This window comes from Ambystoma mexicanum, chromosome 7q (assembly GCF_040938575.1).
Source record: "Ambystoma mexicanum isolate Mex_15411 chromosome 7q, UKY_AmexF1_1, whole genome shotgun sequence".
Lineage (NCBI taxonomy): Eukaryota > Metazoa > Chordata > Amphibia > Caudata > Ambystomatidae > Ambystoma > Ambystoma mexicanum.
In genome coordinates this window covers 634919401-634936463 of record NC_090941.1, presented here as the reverse complement: position 1 = coordinate 634936463, position 17063 = coordinate 634919401, and the positions used below count along the sequence as shown (strand labels likewise).

Here is a 17063-nt window from a genome sequence, read left to right as displayed (position 1 = left end):
GGGGCAAGTGCAACATAGTAGCCCATGGTGAAAGGCCTAGCCGACTATAGAGTCGCCCCAACTCTCCGCTCAAATTGTATAAGATGATTTGGCCATGATCATACCATTCTTATCATATAGGTTATCTAAGTTTCTAACTCAGGACCCCTGAATCCAAATTCTATATCTCCTTCTATAAGGTTTTAACACAAAAAGCATTAATTAAAGCAAGTAAACACAATACCAATGCTCTTGACCCTCACACTCTCAAATATATAGAGGCTTGGGGTGCAAAACATCTTTGAGTTTTTTGCTTTCTCCTGGAGACAAATGTCACAGGGAATCGTCCCCCCCAGCAAACTCAGTAATCATTCTTTTAACTATTCACTGAGAGAACTATGGCTCACAACTGAAGCTGTTGTGACTTTGGCTAAGAGTAATGCAGCCTGTTTTGCATACTCTTTATGTGGCCATCTATGGGGCAACCATGTAGTATATTACACCATACGTGAGTGAAGCGAAGGTGTCTGCATAGTGCAAGCCTAACTAAATCCCCTTTAGCTGCTGAATTTCAGCAGCACTTTGAGGTAAAGTGATTTGACCAGGATCTGATGATTTGGTGCCAGGGTTGGATCCGTGATTTCCTGGTTTCACACTTTACAATTGGGCAGCCTTCGCGTCCCATCATCTTTATTTTTAAACGAGTGTTCAATGCTTTCTGAATAGTTGTATTTCAGGAGCTAGTATGGGGATCACTCACCACTCATTCCCCAATGTACTCACACCAATCTCAGGAACCCTTGCTCATAGAGATATGAAAAGACCCTGAGGCTGTCCCCATGCCCTGCCCCAGGGAACATTCTGATTCTAAATAAAGGGGTGTACCTGCAAATATATCCCTGGTCCTTCAGGTAAAGTATATAGGGTTAAAGCAGAAGGTGGACCAGTGGATCAGGATGACACAGATCATTCAATAAGTACAATTTTTAATCAATAAACATATAACACATCGCTGTATGTATTTTTTAAAATTCTTAATTCAATCCATCAATATATCTTTCATATTTCAGGCATCCATTCTCAATCCCACACTATCTCATTCATACATTGTTATATAAAACCAATTTGGCATTTTATACATTGTGTATTGAAATATTACACAGATATTTCCAAAGGTTATAACAGTTGTTTATGGCCCAATCCTTATTTTCAGGTGTCGTATCTTATCTGGTTATTTAATTTCCCAGATTGTTCACATAATCGTTGATACGTGTTTCAGTCCACATATAACAGAACTGACTGTCTTTGTTTCCTTCAAGACCTTCTTCAGGACATACGGCAAAGTCTAGTTGGTCTGCCCTTTTTGGAATTGTATAAGCCAATTTTCGATGTAAAAAAAAGTACATAAAAACCCATCAGGATCTGGTGTCATCCATATTACTTGTAATTGGTGACTAATGTTGTCACATGTGTTTTTTTTATCAATAAACACATAAAATCTACTCACCCCCATGTTTCAACTCTAGGCATAGCAAGTAGATTGTTCAACTCAATCCTCCATTGGCATCTCTAACTATGTTGAGATCCTGTGGACCAACAGAAAAAATCCTAAATTCTCTGCTTAAAGGTTGCAAATCTAGCTCAATTTCACGTTCATATTTTTGTACAAAACGAACTGAACTCACAATTTCCACTTATTTCTAGGTAAAGTGTTGTCTTTCAATGTTCTTAGATGTTGCCAAGAGGCCTCTGCCTTCAGACACCTACTGTCTTTCAATGTTCTTAGATGTTGCCAAGCGGCCTTTGTCTTCAGACACCTACAAGAACCAAACAATCTCATGTGTCTTTTTTTATATGCCATTTAAAATTTAGTGAATTTTTAGTAGTACTAGTACACATGCAAAAGCACTATATGTGGACTCACCCACACTCCAAGTCTCAATGTATGGCCTGGACAGATGCTGGTAAAATGTCCACCAACCCTAGTCGAATACGCCCATCATCAATGGTTTGTAAATTAAGGAATACCTGCGAGAATATGAAAGGTTGCCTTACTAGCAAGTTGATCACTATTCCATCTCACATATACTAGATTGCTCCCCTCTATTTATTATTCATTTTCCCATTTTTTGATGTTCCAAAATATTACATTGCATTTGTTCATAAGGTTTCAGTGCCAGGTAGCCTTTCCGGCGTATCTTTTCATCATTATCATACAAATTTGGTGCAAGTATCACATAGCATCTAATGCCGCAGAGTGAGCGAGTCCCCACATACTCACTATATTTTAGTACCTGCAACGTTGCCTTTGTTCTTATACTGGGCAGTCTTAAAGAGCTGTTTTAAATCGCCCCTCTCGGTATATTGTTTACATTGTTCGTTTATCTGTTACATTTAAAGGTTTCTTTTGAAATGCTTTTAGCATTCTATATGGTGCTGCATGGGTTCGGCGCTGGAATATGAGGCTTACCAGTATTTGTTTGGGTCACTTCTCGTCACAGCACACCGCAGAGCTTCTCACCGGCACGCTAGTTCTCCCGTGGTAACAACATAGACTAAGAACTATGTTTATATTGCTCTCCAGTTCATAATAAACACAAAGGATGGACTTCATTCCTTTATGTATAGGGTTCATAATGAACACCCGAGTCAGACCACACACCAGACAACTATATATATATATATATATATATTCAGCGCTTTATTTACTGGAGCACCGCAGAGCTATAGTCGGCACACTACTTCTTCTGTGACAATAAACAAATAAAAGACTCTGTTTATATTTGCCTACCACCCCCCGTAAGCACAAAGATAGGACTATAATCCTTTATATGTTGGATTTACATGATAATGACCTAGGGTTTGTTTCTATTCTTATGTGTCTATAATAAGACCACAATGGCAAGATTCTTTCAGTGCATTTCAGTTCCAAAGAAGGACATACACAAAAGAACTGAGTTCAGACTTACTTCTCTCACACCCCACACGGCACACTATGCACCGTGGGGTCTTTTAGGCGCTGTTAGATAACGTGTATATATTCTAGTTCATTTTGGTCTACCAGTTTCTACAGTAAATTATTGAAAGGGACTCAACTCGCCCCCCCACCCCAAGGCCGCCTCTGTTCAGACTAGAATATCCTCCCTATAAGGGCTGTCAGAAGGTTGAGACAGCTCAGTTGCCCCTGAGACTAGGCCAATGTGCCTAGGGTTAACAGAAACCAGTGTCCCCACACTCTAGGGGAAAAACATTCACATGTGTGTAGTGCTTCACGGGCTGCTCCCAGCCGAGCAGATCACTTCTAAGGGGAAACAACAAGGTAGTAGGACTGGGAGAGGCAAGGCCCACACTTCAAAGACACGGAGCGCCGGCCTCCCTCAAATGGCGAGCAACTCAGAGCATCTCTCAAAATGAGCTTCATGCCGCAACCCAGATGTCTACTGCTCAGCTTATATAAAGCCTGAAAACCAGACAGCACAGCGGGTTAATGTGCCTGATGCAAAGATTGATATGGAGCCTGTAGGCCAATGGATTCAACCCCAGCCAGGTAGCTCTGGGGTTCAAGATTTAGCTGCAGATGTCAGCAGTTCAGAGAGCCCAGTCTGAGTTAAATATCGCAGAGTGTCTTTGCCTGTGCTAGTAGCCATCAGTGTGTGCACGTGTGGGCCTATGGAGAGGGCTCATATAAAATCAAGCTACCCCAGGAAGTTAATAAAAGTGCTTGTATGAAGTTTACACTGCCCGGGGGTCTTTCAAAGAACTGATGGTACAACACTTTCACTGTCCCCAGTTAGCTTGAACTGGACTGCTCCAATAGAGGATCTATTGTTTTTGCCGGAGTTTACACCAGCAGCACTGCTAGCCGTGCGGACTCTTGCTGCTCTTCTGTAACGCTTCCTGGCAGAGTCGTGTACAGCCGCGATCACGTGACTCTTCACGTGACTTTGTGCACGACATTTAAGCGAGGCAGAAGCGCCCGAGCAAGATGCTCTGCTGACAATTGAAGGGCTGCTCCAATAGAGGATCTATTGTTTTTGCCGGAGTTTACACCAGCAGCACTGCGAGCCGTGCAGGCTCTTGCTGCTCTTCCGTAACGCTTCCTGGAGGAGGCGTGTACAGCCGCGATCACGTGACTCTTCACGTGACTTTGTGCACAACATTTAAGCGAGGCAGAAGCACCCTTGCGGCTTCAAGACCTGGAGGCAGTAAGGGCTGGAGACGCTGTTTTGCTGTTTGCCTGGAGGCCTGCGCCGGAGCCAGGGGAACCAACTTAGTTGTTTAACAACCCAATTCACTCTAAGAAGCGGCCTGCAACGCCGAACTGATTTACATACATGCTGCTCGCCCTTTTCGGATGATACAGACGAACGCCTGACTCGACTGATTTATCCATAACTCACGTGATAAGGTACGCGAGAAATAAGTGTGTAAAAACACTGAGCCAACTCTTAAGAGACTAGTAACACAGGCAGGACTGCTGGCTTTCAGGAATCCCCATCTCCTCTTACCTGCCAAATAGTTTGGAAATACTAACAAAAAAAATTTAAAAAAACAAAAAACTTGCATTAAACCTAAAGTGGACAAGACCCATTTTATCCTCAATTCAAACCTCAATACACTGCTCCATAAACGGTGCCCTTTGTTTGCATGCGGATTTTCTTCACCCCAACGAGCCAAGAAACCCGCCTGCTTATAGGTAGAGACTGCAAGCCCTTCGGCTATTTATCTACTGCACCCCAAACGGGCCACACATCAAGTACGAGCTAGCATTGAATTAGATTGCTAATAGCCACGCCTGCTCACTGGTGGAGACTGCGGCCCTTTCGGCCTTTGATCCACTTTACTCAGAGCGGGCCATACATCAAGTTCGAGCTAGCATCGAATTAGATTGCTTATAGCCACGCCTGCACAACTGGGGAGACTGCCTTTCGGCCATTGATCCACCACTGTTTAAATTGCATCAACAAGCAACGTGTGACCCAATACCTGCATACTAGAATCCACAGTATACAGACTTCCTGGTAGATACCGTGATCCGGACTACACCGGAGAAAGAACCAGGCGCATTCAAAATAGTACTTAAACCAATGCCAAACTCGGAAATGACTCCCCCACAAACAAGATTGCAGGCAAAAAGCACAAGCACACCCAACATCAAGGGTAAAGATGCAAGGAAACAGGGCCCAAACAATTCTGCAGAAAGCGATCATCGAACGACAGATAATGGAGAAAACCAAAAGGAAGGCGGAAGCATAGACATGAAACAAATTGAACTATCCAAACCTTGTCATAAGGAGTTGGGAAATGATTTACCAAAGGAACATGATGAAATCAGATCACACAACAAAGCAGAGAAGACCCTTCCACTACCTGCACTGCCAGAAAGCAATGACAGTGCGCTAGATCATCAAAAAACTAAGGTCAAGGAACAGGATGAAGTAAATACAGAGGAAAGAAGTGACGGAAATGAGATGAGAGAGGAAATAGCGACAGAACACAAGAGAATCGAGAACAACACTATCCCCAGAACAACTGATGAATTAAACAAGCCATTGAAAAAAGGCAATGTGACTGAAACAGACACAAAAAACGATCGACAAAAAAGCGAAATATATACGTCACTTAATGAACTGAAGCATGAAAAAGAATTATGGAAACACAATATAGCACATGAGGATGAAGAAAAGGAATTAACCAAGCAGCAGAAAGCCAAAAAAGCAAGAAGAAAATGGCAATCACTCTATGAGAGTAGAAGACAATCTCAAGTGCCATCAAATAAAATTGATGAACAAGCAAACCCTAAGGCAGCCTGTCTATCACTTGATATAACTGAAATAGAAAATGTGATGAAAAACCACGAAAAAAGGAAAGAGGTATTTGGCAAAAAACTACATCCTAACACACTAGACGCAAAGTCTGGCAATGCGCAAGACACACAAGAAACCAGAAAAGTAACCGAGAGAGATTACAAAGAAGGACAACATAGAACCAGCAAAGGGAACCCCTTTGTTGATGCATCAGCTAAAAAAAACAACAAATCGTTATATCCAGAAGATTCAACAATACCGAACATATGTGGATGTGAGAAATGTCATAAACAGGAAACGGCATCCATACCAACTTTGATGCTGGATCTTCAAAACATGTTAATCACAACAACATCACAATCTCTCATTCCATATATGAAACTGCAAGAAGCTCTCATCGAAACAATAAAAGACCAAGCCACCTTACTTGCAGCAATACGCTCAAAACAAACCTGTCAAGATGCTTATATGAAGAAACTGCAGGAACGTTTAGACACAGAAGCAACCGTTAGCCATATATGCCAAACAAGACTGATTGATATTGCAAGAAGCGAATGCACTGAAAAATCAGATCTAACGCACGCACTGATTACTATGATGACTGAAAGAAACCATCAGAGAAATCAGCCTACAATAGATATGATAAAAGGAAAAATAAGCAATCAGTCGAGTAACAAAGAACAAAAAAGGATAGAGAACTATCCCGCGGAAGAGGGCGTATCAAAAACAACACACAACATCCCGGTGGATAATCTAATCGATCTAACTGGGCCTACGAAGACATCGGAATTTCAGACAAAAAAAAACCTAGTGAAACCGGAAAATTATGACATCTTCAGCAAAGGAAATAAAACGAAGGCTGAAGAAGATAAACAAAAAAATGGCACTATTGGGAAAAGTAAAAGGAAAACTGGATCACAAGCTTTTCTGAGAAACCTAAGAATTCCAGAAAAGGAAAAGGCTGAAAAAATCAAAAACAAAGCGCAGAAGCCCAAAACGCCCTTAAAGGACGAAAATAAGGAGAAAATAAAACCCTCAAGAAGTGAAGGAGATTCAAGAATAATGGAAGAACTGATGGAGATGTCCGTACATGAAGATGAAATTATTGATCTATCAGAAGAGGCACAAATTCAAATGAGCCAAGCCTCAATGATTACCTTAGATAACTATGAGGAAATTCATCCGCAAGAGTCCACCGGATACGACTTTTCACTCGAAGATATATCCAATGAAGAAACACAGGACACAACATATACTCAAGAAGATTATGAAGAAGAACACAGAACAGACGAAAGTAACGAAACATCACAAAGGAAAAGTAGACACACGAAAAATAAAACCCTGATCGAGAAAAAGAAAAAGGAAAAGGAACAGCGGGAACTATCGGAATCAAGAGTGAAAACAAAACCACAATTGCCAATATTTATCGACCCTCTTGAAAAGGTAAAAAGACAGCAATACAAGATAAAACTGCAAAGAATAATGAAGAAAAATGATAACTTGATATTGAATCGAACAAATGTACTAAGATTGTTACATGTGATACCGGACATGAAAGAAATAACGACCAACAACATTAACACTATAGAATTCTTGGACGAAATAACAACAGATCAAGTCTTGATTGAATTCACCAACAAAGAAGCATTAACAAAGATGAATGAAAATATGATGATGCTAAAAGAACTGGGATTCAGCCTCACGCCTCTCTACCTGTAAGAAACAAGGAATAGAGAACAAAGATTGAAGCCGGACATACAAGAAAAGACCCAACAGAGAAATAAAGATTGGAATTACAGAAATGAAACTCAGAATACACCTAAGGTGACAGCGCAAACATCAAGAGAGGCAGAGGGGAGAAGACTAGAGAGGGAAGCACAGCTGCAAGAACCAACAGAGAAAGAAATACAGAGAAAGTGGCAGGAATTGCGGAGTAAACAAGGAATATGGCGACAACTTGAAGATTCAGACATAAGTGAACAAGACTACTACACCAATCAAAGATAGCAACCAAAGAACGCAAAGTTGCCACCTCTCTCACTTTACTCCTGGAACACCCGCGGTCATAGTCATCTCTTCAAAGAAACAGGCCAAATTCTGCAAGGCGGAGACATTGTTTGTATACAAGAATCTTGGCTGACTGAACAGCCGTTATGTGATGGATACATTGTACTGATGAACCCTGCGATAAAAGGGAAAAAGGGCCAGCCAGCAGCAGGACTCATGACTATGATAAAGTGCAGAGCAAACATAGAAATAATTGATTCGGAAAACATCACCCCCTCGGTACAAGCCACTATGCTGAAATTAAAGAATACACAAGCTACGACCCATTCTTATAAAAACGCAGAGAAAGACCAGACTTGGTGTATTCTTAACGTATACTGGAACACCATCGCAATAAAAGAATAAACTTTCATAGACAATGTGTTCACAACAATTGATCAAGCCAAAATCAAACACCCAGACTCAGAATGTATAATCTGTGTTGACTTAAACATTTATTTATGCAATAAGGAAGGTGAAGAATTGAACAATCTTGCACTAGAAAACCGTGCGAGAAAATGGAACAAAGAGATAGCTAATAGACAACTGCTCAGATCAGACTGCTGGGACACCACAAGAGAGCGAATGATTGAAACCTGGGCAAATGGTAGCACAACTGCAATAATAGACTACATCTATATGTCCAAAGGACCATATGAAGAAACTAAGACCGCTATGAATCTTAAAAATCCTAACAGCGACCATTATATATTGAAAAGAGTTTTGAACATTGTGTCAAAGAAGAAACCTACCTGTTCCCTGCCTGATATGGAGATAAATGAAGGAATGAATAGATTAAGGATCAGTCAGCACAAAGTGGGAAAGCTACCAAGCATAATGTCCAAATCAAACTTGGAGGACAAACAAAAACTGAACTAAAAATGGCTCCTACATTCATACAGGAAAGAGATGAAAAGATCTAAAAAAACAACGCAGAGACACCAACATGCGTACAATCACAAGGTAGTACAAAAGAAGAAAGATCTGAGACACGCAATCAATACACTAAAGAAAGAGAACTCACGAGATCTAGTAAAAAAAGTGAAGTGGGCCAAGCAGCAACACAGAAACTGGATGAAAAACAACAAAGCCATGTTCTGCAAGAAGATGCTGAGAACATGCTGCATGCCACAAGAAACAAGAACACAAGGCAACTATGGTCTCTGTTGAATGCAAAGCCACAGACTCAAGACGCCATGACAGCAAACCTCACGGAGGAAAGCTGGACAAAATACTTCAGGGACCTGTACGGAGAAAAGACTGGGCAGAAGAAGAACCAAAAACACGCAGAGATTCCTTCATGGCATCTTGACTGGGATCTAGATGACATCACGGACGCAATTAAGAGCTTGAATGCGTCAAGAGCCCCAGGGCCTGATAGACTGACCAACATGATCATCAAATAAAATACGGAGCCCTGGAGCCTATTATGTAACAGCATCTTTGAACTTATAAAGAAAACAAAAAACATACCAGAGACTTGGCAGCAAGCTACAATAATCCCCATATATAAAAGTGGGAAAACCGAAGATCCGAGCAACTACCGCTCACTGGCCTTACTAGACCCGCTAGGGAAAGTGTTCACAAAAATTATATTAAGGAGCTTGAACAACTGGGCTACTAAGGAAAAATAATACGCTAGAAGACAGACGGGATTCGTAAAAAACATCGGAACGAACATCAACCTTTTTATTCTGAACTTGCTAAAACAACAAGCGACACAATCAAAGATGCAAATCTATGCAGGATTTATTGACTTAAACTTGCTTTCGACTCAGTCAATAGAGACCTTCTTGGAAGAAACTGAGAGATTGGGGTTGCCCAAGCAACATTCTAGAACCAATCATGTTACTGTGCCAGAATACCATCATAAGAATAAGAATGTCCAAAGAAGGCACTTTAACAAACATGATAAAAACAACCAAAGGACTGAAACAGGGATGTCCTCTGGCTGCCACGCTATTCCACCTTTACACAGCTGATTTAGAAGAAAGCATTTACTCACCTTGGATCAACTCGCCAAAATTGAATGGCACAATACTGACATGTATTCTGTATGCTGACGACATTGTTGTACTCGCAAAAACACCATGGGGATTACGGATAGCTCTAGAAAACATACAGACATACATGGATAAAAAACAACTTGAAATAAATGTAAAGAAAACAAAAATCATGACTCTGACGAAGCAAAGATGTAAGAAGGGGCCTGCCAACAATTTCCACATTGGAAAGGAAAACATTGAGGAAGTAAACAGAGTCAAGTACCTCAGACTATGGCTGAATCAATATGCAGTCGAGGCTGGCACGACACTACTCCTCAAAGACAAAGCGTTGGCACTAGCACGGCAAGCGAAAGTGCTACACGCAAAATATGGAAAATACTCTATGATGCCAGTCATAAATTTCTATAAGCAGAAAGTCACAGCAATACTTACATATGGCTCAGAAGCACTACTAAAAATAGAAAATAATACATGGCAAATGATCGAAGGACGGTTCTTGAGGAAAGTTTTAAACTTACCAACATCATTTCCAATGCCACGTTTACGAGCAGAACTAGCGATACAGTCATTACAATCGCTTGTTACATGGAAGCAAATGGACTTGTACAGAAAGATCACAAGCGAAAACTATGCCCCGCCACTAGAAATCTTTCAAAGAACAACTGAGACAAAAGCACATCCACTCGAAATCTGGAAAACATGCATCGAAGCAAAATGCGAAGCTTAAGGTATATCTGGAGAAAGACTCATAAATAGACCTCAGAGGGCGAAAAAAAGATTGATTGAAAATGATTGGATAAAGACAAACGAGATCAAGTCCACATATGCATTGGATGTCCCGTGTATACGAGACAATAGACCAATCAACAAACTACCAGAATACCTTAAATGCTTCCCATCAGCGAAAATCAGAGACATATTCATGCGAATGAGATTGAGCATCCTTCATACACGAGAAATCATGGCTGCCAGGAAAGAAATATCAGCCCAAGAAAAATTCTGTAGGTTCTGCAAAGACGAAGCGACAATAGAAACCTTGCACCACATAATAATGGTATTCCCTGCTCTAAGCGAAAAAAGAGACTTAGCCGTAGGATGGTTTATACAAAACCATACACCGCTCTCGCAAGAAGACCGATGGGCATCAATTTTAGCTGGGAAGAAAAAAAAATGATTTATGCCGTTGTCTCATACTGGAATAACATCATGGAGCTTGCACAAATGGGATAAAAACACGAAGAAAAAAAAAGAAAAGACACTTTCAAAGGCCACAAGGAACGACACAAAAGAGTGAACGATGAAAAGCAAACAAAATGAAAGGTTTGAAAGACAAACCAAAACATTTATAAAAAAATAAATAAAACAATAAAAAGTTAGCTTGACGCTCTGAGTGAGAATATAGTGGGTGTGGAGTGGTGGGAAAGAGGAAAGACATCAATCCGTTGTTATTTCCATTGCTATATAGCTCTTCAACGCAACTAAGGCTGCTTCAACGGACTGAAGGGCAAAAGAGATGAAAATACTTCACTGTGGAGTAGTATAGAGTGAAGGATAGATGAGGGTGGTGGTGCAGGAGAAGTCTGGCTGTTATGACCATGAAGCAATAGCCGTGACAATGGACGTGAGAAGGAAGAGTAGAAGCGGGAAGGGACATTGGAAGACGATCAGTGAGAGGAACAGCTTCCAGTTTTACTAATGGCTATGAAACTAGCCAACGGCCAGGCCTCCCGGCAGGGGGAAAACAACACTTTTTTGTGTGTGAGTGAGACAGCAGGATATTTATGTGTGGTCACAGACCCTATGAAGGATGGTTTTTTTGCACATGATCTGCCTTTTCTGGCTTCCCAAGGCGAAAACCTTCCACGTTCATGTTCAACCTCTCATCTGGAAAAACAACTTTTCAGCTGCATCGTGTTTGAATCTTAGCAGCCATCATGTGCTTCTAGCCATTTGATTAGTAGGGTGCAGAGACGCTTATCTGGCTCCTCATTTCCCCATGGTGTCTAATCTCCTACCTTCAAAGCACTCTCTTTTATTCAGCCATACGCTACAATGCTAGGACAGTGCTCCCTCTCTTCTTCCACTGCTCTCTTCTGGACCCCTTGTGGGCACTGGCAGGCTGAACGCCTTCCAGATATTGAATTATATAAAATCGCCACAAAGAACTCTTGGAGGATAGTCATCTCAGCTGACCTGAATAGTCCAAGAACGAGCAGAGTGGTCACTCTCGCATCAGTTCCTATTCTCTTAATTTGTTCTGAAACTGACCAAGCTCAGTGTGCCCCAGGAATTGAAGGTTATCTTCTTATCCCTACCAGAGGCTGCCAGGATTTTCATGGCAGATTAGGGGGCAGGTCACATGAGGAAACAGGAAGGTACTCCTGGTCTGATGGCCATAGGTTCCATGAAAGTAACTAGACTGGAAAGAGTTCATTGTTGACAGGAATACAAATACAACTGAGTGTTGTCATAATGTCCCACTGCCCCATTGTCTTTTATCACAGAGAAGTTAATAGACTTTACACCTAGCTAATCATTTGAGAGCTTTTCTCATACGTTTTGGCCTGATGGTTAATACAATTGAATAATTGAAAAGTATGATAGAACTGTGAGTGTCTAATCTTTATTAATATATTATTTTACAGCAGCTGTTACTCACAATAAGAACGTAAATAATCTCAGATTGTTGACACTTCCTATTTTGAGCACTTTTTAATGTGAGACCACTGCTTTTGTGCTATTTCTTTTATTGCGAAGGTTATAAACGCGCTCCTATCAGAACATGTTAGTCATGAACCCAGATCATAGGTTTTGTTTGTATGATAATGCTAATATCTCTTCCAGCCTATTTACTCAGAACCCCTATATTTAGAATATCATGTAATGTAATTGTCTTTTTTTTCCATATAAGGTCTCTTCCTGTATCCCGACAAATGTGACTGCAAAGAAACTGAACTGGAATGTGTGGATATTGGTTTGACATCTGTGCCGCAAGTCTCCAGCAATGTAACACTGCTGTAAGTACCCTGCCGGGATATCCGCGCAAAGTAACCCACAGATATCCATTAGCATCATATGTATGAAATCTAAACAGCGCAGTAGACACATTTTATTTATTTATTTATTTTACATGTTTATAAAGCGCCACACGCACATAGGCCTCAGAGCGCACTTAGCCAAGTAATTGGGTTGTGATGGTATATTCTAACATGTACAAGTCTAAGGTTGTGTCCAGGAGGATAACTCACAAGTTCGAATCCCCTGACAGGGCCAAGCAGCCATTCATCCTTCTGACCTTGGTACATTTGATCACCATTTAATTGGATGATATTAACAGTTATATTCACAGGTGTTAGAAGTGGGAGGGTTTGGGCGTGACCTGTTTCATTAAAGCATACATTATTATTTCATGATCAGTAAAGATAAACCTAAATGTACATACAACATGTTTAACGACTGATTACATTTACAACGAAAAACTGTTTGTGATGGATAGCTGTATCATTTGCCGTTCCCTTTACAGACCCTTTTATATTCTACAGGCCATGGCAGGTGACGTTTCATACACACACGCTCCATATTGTTTAATGTCACTAATTGTCCAGACTCGTGGATAGCAGTCTTTAAGACATTTCCGGATGAATAAATAATTAAGAATCCTTATATCAGGGGCCTGCAACCTTTATCGTGCAAGATGATTTGGTCTACAAATACCATCAGCCCAGCCAGAACAGTCAATGAGGAGGGTTTATGGGAGTAACAAGAACTGGCGAGGTGGATGGTGTGTTGATGCATTGCTCACTCCAGAGAGGAAACTGGTTAGAGCGAGCAAGACCCAAAACCCCGACAGTCTCTTCGGTAACAACTGAGAAAGTGGACCATGGAGAAACCTGGATTAGAAAACATCTGGACGAGAAACCTCTTTGAGGAAGTAAACCTGCACCAGTAAACGCTGTCCCTCAAAAAGGAGTTGTTTTAATGTTCTCGAAAAAGATGCTGCTCGTTTTCTGAAAGGTTATTCTGATTAGTAAAGAACACATGTATTTTGTGTATGACAGCGTTATTTGTGTTTATATAGACCTCCATGCCAGATACTCCCCACTTCCTTGAGTGCTCTGTTATTGGTCCCCAATGCACTGACCTTAAAAGCATAAGGGGCCGGAATTCAAACTTAGATGTCCAAAGAAAGCAGTTAACTTGAAGACTTAGCTCTAGGGTATAAACACCATTTGAATGTCACGTAATGTGCACAGACCTGTCGTAAAAGCACAGACCTTTCAAGAAAACGAATAGACCTTCAACTATTTTGAACTATTTTGGCCTTTGATCCGTAAGGAGAGACAAGAAAGTCAAATGAAAATTTAAAAACAGGTTCTTCACGTTTAAACTGCTGGGTTAGTAATAATAAATGAGTTACAGCGAATTCGCTTTAAAGCCTCATAGAGTGCTTTTATAATAACCCTCTTTTGCCTTCACTTGTCGGCTTCCCCTCAGGCCATAACTTGGTGGCGGGTCATTCTTCCGTGATAATGACCCCTCCCTCAGTCTGTAACTCTATATCACAAAACCTTGCCATATGCTATAGAATAAGAGCAGCCTCCCAAACCACAAAGGTACTTAACAGATGAGACTAGAAAATGAACAGGCACATTCTTGATACATTTTTATCAATCAAATAATGTGCAGTAGTGGGGTAAAGTGAGGCCGGTGCAAGCAATGTGGACACTACATACCTTCTTTCCCAAAGCCTGCTCCCTCGTGGCACAAGCATGAGATTCTGAAGTACAAGCAATCTTTGAACAACAAGTACATTCAAAAGTAAGTTTATCAGTTCATGCTTCATTGTTTCACAATGCTAAGAGGACAAGTGGGAACACGCCATCTTCTGGCACTTGTTAGTTGCATTCCCAGAAATGCATTTTTCTTTTCACATCTCATTGTGTGCTCCATTGCAGGAGCTGGGAAGTAATTTCCCCACCGTTAGCATGTGGATTCCATTATAGACCTCCTCGCTTTCAATCAAAACGTGCAGACTGTACTCTATCATCTCTAATGTAGACCTCATTCCAAACTTTTTGACTTGGGCAGAGGAACAATTGTCTTCAGCTGTGCAGTTCATTTCGCCAAACTACCAAACAGCAATGAATTATAATATGGACCATATTATATTTCATTGCTGTTTATAATGGTTTACGTTTTGTGCTACTATTTTCGTGTTCATTAAGGTTACAATTTAGTTGTATGTGCTGATTTTTTCCCCTCAATGTAAACACTTTCCTTTTTAGTTACACATCTCCATGTGCAAAGAGCCTTACAATACGAGGGTGGGCTCGTTCGTGCACTAATGACCCATCCTTGACTTCTAAGACTCAACTTCCCCTCGGGCAATAACTTGGGGGCGTTTTAAAATCCTGCAATCATGACAGCTTCCTGGATCTGTAAGACATAGTTACTGGACATTACATTTTGACACTGTCAGAGTTCAAGATGGGATTACCGAATTAATGCGATGGTCACATAGCAGAGCCAGGAACATACTGTCAATGCTCAAAGCTATTGCCACAACCGTTCAGGCTGTGCGATGGCAGCATATTGTGAAATATGCACAGTCAACAAGGAAGAACAATCCTTGTGATGCATACCTGACTTTTTGTGGTCTTAAAAATGTCAGTACAAAAGGAGACGCTAGAGCACAGCTTCCAAGATGGCCCCTATCATGCAAAGCTCACTGCAACACAATAAAGTCCTTCAACTTATCATCCTTTGCCAGGCTCTGAAACTTGAAAAAAGTGAAATTAATGAGCAGATCCTGTTGTGGTCCTGGGCTGCGGTTGGTTTGTTTTTAGAGTGCCCCTACTCTCTATGGTGTTTACTGTGGCCTGCAATTCTGGCCCTGCATGCCTCTGCGGAACCCACATCGCACACTACTGCTGACCTGCCACTACAAAAGCAGCAGTGGGCCTCAAAATTAGATGCTAGTTGAGCCCCTGTAGACACCAACCGACCACTGCAAATGGGGCCTGCAGTCCTGAAGGTTGCTGTGGCACTGGTGCAGGAAGGAGACCAGATCTTGTGGCCCAAATTCTGTTTCACTGCACTCAAGCAGTGCCCGAGCTGCACACTGCGTCCCCAGCGGCACACGTCTTCTCCTGCCCCTAAACTGGAGGTCTGCAGAGGAGGATCTACACTGCAGGCCAAGAGGTAGGGCGACCAACAACTGACACATTCAGTGGGATGGATCAGGTGCCTCACAGCAGATGCATGCAGTGGGCTTGCCACCCCACATAGGCAGTGGTGTCCCTCTCCGCTGTGACAATTTTACATCCAATGCAGCTGGGTATCACTGCTGCGAAAAGCTTTGAAGGTACCTTTGCCCATGACACAGTAAAGCTGAAGTTCGGGTGGGGACTGGCTGATAAAGACATCACAAAAGTCTTTATCGTATATTGTTCTCTTAATACATTTTATTGAAAGCAACCAAATAAGACACTGAATTGAAGCTGCCAGTAGAACACGCCCACTGCTGAATCCCAGTATGCCTATACACTGGTAGTAGGAGCCACCTACAAGCAGTACTGTGAGATAACCCTCTCCAATACGTTGCTGTGGGCAATCAGTACTAAATATATATATATATTGCTGAACAAACCAGGCTCCTACTGCACTTGTGAAGTCCTGTACAGTGATCTTGCCTCGTGCAGCTCTGCCACCTCATACCATGAGTGATTATTGAGGCAGTTGCCTGATAGTGCTCTTTCGATGTCATCCGCTGGCTTGTGTCATAGGTCAACCGCTTGCAGCTAGGTCTTCACGTGCCGAGTGGCCGTGACTGTTTTACGTTTCTTTCATACTGCACTGCATACTATCATAATGCAGCGCTTCACACCAGAGACGGAACAGAATCCCCCAACACACTGCTTGCAAACACCATAATGGGATCCTGAGCACAACATCTAAGACTCGCGTGGCCACCTCGACCCTGCACACTTATTGCAAGGACGGGAGGGGACAAGTGCCTGTCGAAGAGCAAGAAAGACTATGCTGACTTGACAGTCTAGGTGAGTGCTCTTAGTGTGGCAGCAGATGGGATGCCTTCTAAAGAAGCTTCAGATAGAGCTTCACCGCTGTGCTTCAGGGGGTATATTAGATTGTGGACAAAATTGCCCAAAAGCTTGACACCCTCACCTCAAAAGTTGAATGTTCTCACCATAAAACCATGCAGGTA

The 17063-nt window shown here is 41.7% G+C and overlaps 1 protein-coding gene across 1 annotated transcript in view; it reads left to right on the top strand.

The window, feature by feature from the left end:
- The window catches only part of RXFP2 (relaxin family peptide receptor 2), a 1759299-nt gene that overhangs the window by 551763 nt on the left and 1190473 nt on the right, over window positions 1–17063 (top strand). The window contains exon 4 of the mRNA XM_069639740.1: window positions 12750–12855. Within this exon, the coding sequence (XP_069495841.1) occupies window positions 12750–12855 (106 nt within the window). The remainder of the gene's footprint in view (window positions 1–12749; window positions 12856–17063) is intronic.